Below are 3712 nucleotides of genomic sequence, written 5' to 3' on the forward strand. Positions count from 1 at the left end.
CATCTGGTTACTAGTATTTACTAACAGGTTCGCGAAAGAGCCTACAAGCACAGCTTTTACGCCCGGCCACAGGTGGAATCCCAACACCTCAATCCTGCTGGATTAATAGTCTGGCGCCTAAGGCAGCTCGCCCACTGCGCCACCAATTACCACACTGAGTATTCTGAAACTCTCAGATTAGCTAAACAAGGTCACACATTTTCGCCCAGATAACCCTTGATAGAAAACATGCTATCACCACGACCTCAACACCAACGCCATGTCAAGCGTCTGCATGCGCGCACACACACACACGTACACGCGCACATACTGCTTCGTTTGAAAACACTCCTCGACTACCGAAACAAAAGTATCAAGTACCAATGGAATTTAAACATTTGAGAAAACAATAAATACACACGTAACTTTAAAACATACACGGAAAAAGCGAACTCAGAGAATTTCTATATGAAACCTACGCAATAATAAACGCTGGATCTGTCACCCTGGTTACGGATGTAAGCGAAAAACGTTTGGCAAAAAGAATGGAGTTAGCCACTAAGAGTATGCAAAAATGAATAACGATGTACTTGTGGCCACGACTACACTTTCTAGTGCAGTTTTTTAAGTTTTTAAACTTATCTATTTGGAGTATCCCATTGTCACGATCTTATTCCATGAGACTTATCTTATCTAACATATAAAATACCTCTCGTCATAGCGTCTCGTCTTTTGTGCAGAACATACACCTGAAAACATGAAGGCTGTGTTTGCTCTTCTGCTCGTGGGCATTGCTGTGGTAAGATTTCAGCATTAAACTAGATATATTGATTCGAACATCACAAGGACAGTTTTCTCCCATAGGTAGATCTGGGTCTGCTTATCATGTATGCGAGGTACAGTTTGGGGCGATGTGTGGTTCTTGGCTTACAAGAATACTACCCATGTTCATGGTTTGACCAAAGTATAAACATACAACAGTAAATAATGTCACATTTAAGTTCAACTACCTCACCAATTAAAGGCGTGCTGTACTGTGCACTGAAGAATGACGACACTAAATACAGCTGGTGTGGAGCTGACATATTATGTGTGCATGATAATCAGTTATATCCATGTTTCTAGGCCCAGAATCCAAATAACTACCGCCCTGATCGAATCCACGGCTACACCTTTGATTACCACTCCTACGCTGTAAGTATACTTCTAAAGGTGTTCCAAACGTCACTTGATTTCCTTACAGGTTTTCTGGGTAAAATACGCTTGCGTTGGACTTGTCGCAGCGCAGAATACCCATGGAGGCATGCTAATGTATTTTTCGATTGTTTGAAAACAAAACTTTTCTCTGAAACCTTTTTACGTTCCGTTTCCTTGCAAGACTATATAACACCGACTTGTTGGTCACTATGAAACCAGAATCAACTGACAAGCGTCTATTGAACTTTCTGTCCTACACACATCTGCCATTCGGTCCTCAGTCTTTCTAATATGTTCCCGCATCACTCTGGGACTCTCTTCCAGTAAGTCTTACATCAGTTCTTACTCCATGAAGATTACGCTAGAGACGAACCTCTTTGAACTGTAAGTGACTGTTCATTCAAGTATTTTCCTTTGTTTGCACAATTGTGCCTTGCGTTTATCTGATTTAGGGGTAGCTCAGAGGTTGAAGATTTCGCTTGTCTCTCCAAAGACCAGGGTTCGATTCTCCTCTTGACTACAATACTGGAAAGACTGGTGTTCCCCGCCATGATATTGCTGGAATATTGAAACACAAATGTCAGCGAGCTGTATTCTAGATATCGGAGACGTTTAATAAGTACAGGGCAATGCTACAAAACTTGGTCACTTCCTTTTCGTGATGGAGGACATGCGTCGCGTTACATTGTTGATGGTCGTTTTGAAGGTTACAACAACACAGTTATGAGAATGTATGAGCCAGGGTACATAGTTTGGTTCCATGATCAATGGTAACCAGTGGCATGCTGTCTTAGTACATCCTCAGTGGCATTCTGTCTAAGTACATCTTAGCCTTGTGGTCAAAGCGTGCGTTTGTCACGCCAAGTAACTGAGTTCGATTCCCCACATGCTTTCAATGTGAGGCCCATTTCTATACTCACTTGGCAAGGACGATAAAACCGGCAGCTGTTCAACACAAACAGGACTCAAACATATAGACCAACACAAATATATAAACGGACGCTGGTACGCACTCACTTATGGTCTTGATTTACTTTCAGGATTTGTTGGTGGTGACCAATACAAGCACCTGCATTCTGGTGTCCCTCCCTGGCAAGGATGACGAAATGAGGAACCTCCAAGAGCGATACAAGATTGAAGTACGGTGGAGTGGAGACCTAAATATGCTTCAACACGTCCCAATCCGTTCACCTACCATCATCCTGTGATACCTAGATACCTCAACATCCCTCAACACCCATTAAACACCCTTCAGATGGTCTTCAGTGCTCCTCAACGCTCCTCAACATCATCAACACTGAACACCCAACGCTATTCATTGCTCCTCAACAATGTGCAACGCTATTCATTGCTCCTCAACAATGTGCAACGCTATTCATTGCTCCTCAACAAGCTCCAACACTGTTCGCTACTCCCTACAAATCCTCAAAGCTATCCATTGCTCTTCATCGATCAATGCTATTCATTGCTCCTCAACAATCCCCTACGCTGTTCATTGTTCCTCGACAATCCTCAACGATGTTCATTGTTCCTCGACAATCCCCAACGCTGTTCACTGTTCCTCGACAATCCTCAACGCAGTTAATTGTTCTTAAAGAATCCCCAACGCTGTTCATTGCTCCTCGACAATCCTCAACGATGTTCATTGTTCCTCAACAATCCTCAACGCAGTTAATTGTTCTTAAACAATCCCCAACGCTGTTCTTTGTTCTTCACCAATCCTCAACGCTATTCACTTTGCACTTCAACAATCCCCAACGCTATTCGTTGCTCCTCAACAATCTTCAACGCTGCTCATTGCAACTCAACAATCCTCAACGCTATCCATTGCTCTTCATCATGCCTTCAACACTCCTCAACATACCCAATATCACAACACCTATCAAGAAGCCCTAAACCCCACTACAGTCCTGAATACACCTAAATAAGCTTACTCTCCTTAAGATTACTCAAACTCCTCAACAGACATCAATACGCCTCAAAGCTCCTTCAGAGTATCCAATCCATCAACACCCATCTCACGCACACTTCCCAGGATCCTTCAACACCTTTCTGTATGCTTTCGCATTCCATTCCTAAATACCTGCCAACATGATCATCTTAACATGACAACGACGAATGAAACTGAAATTTAACACACACCAGTGTCAGATTTCTACAAGATTTTCTTAACAGCATTCTCAGAAACGGCTGTTATACCGGAAACTGAGTTATCCCCCCTTTCGGTATGTTATAATGTCAGTATTGTGGTTTCTACTCCAAGGCCTTGATTTCCCAAACTTTTTCAGAGCTAAGATAGTCGTATGTTGAAAGAAAAGAACATGCGACATAACACATCACTAACTCACTTCATCTCCTACTCCGCAGGACGACGTTTACGCTCAAATCGTTAGCGGCCAAGGAGAGCACCGTGCCACTCTCAGCGAAATCCGATCAGACTATCACGACATCAGGGCAGTCTTCGAATGCTTCAGGAAGCGTGTCTACGAACTCACTTACAAGGCACCCTCTACAAAATAAACGCCTGTATATCAGA

At 43.0% G+C, this 3712-nt stretch overlaps 1 protein-coding gene across 1 annotated transcript; it reads left to right on the top strand.

The window, feature by feature from the left end:
- Window positions 1-686: 686 nt before the first annotated feature.
- Window positions 687-3712, top strand: LOC137268136 (uncharacterized). Its single transcript, XM_067802663.1, has 4 exons — window positions 687-778; window positions 1105-1173; window positions 2217-2315; window positions 3544-3712. The coding sequence occupies exons 1-4, from the start codon at window positions 737-739 to the stop codon at window positions 3694-3696; spliced, it is 363 nt and encodes a 120-aa protein (XP_067658764.1). The 5' UTR covers window positions 687-736; the 3' UTR covers window positions 3697-3712.

The sequence above is a fragment of the Haliotis asinina genome, chromosome 16 (genome assembly GCF_037392515.1).
Source record: "Haliotis asinina isolate JCU_RB_2024 chromosome 16, JCU_Hal_asi_v2, whole genome shotgun sequence".
Classification (NCBI taxonomy): Eukaryota; Metazoa; Mollusca; class Gastropoda; order Lepetellida; family Haliotidae; genus Haliotis; species Haliotis asinina.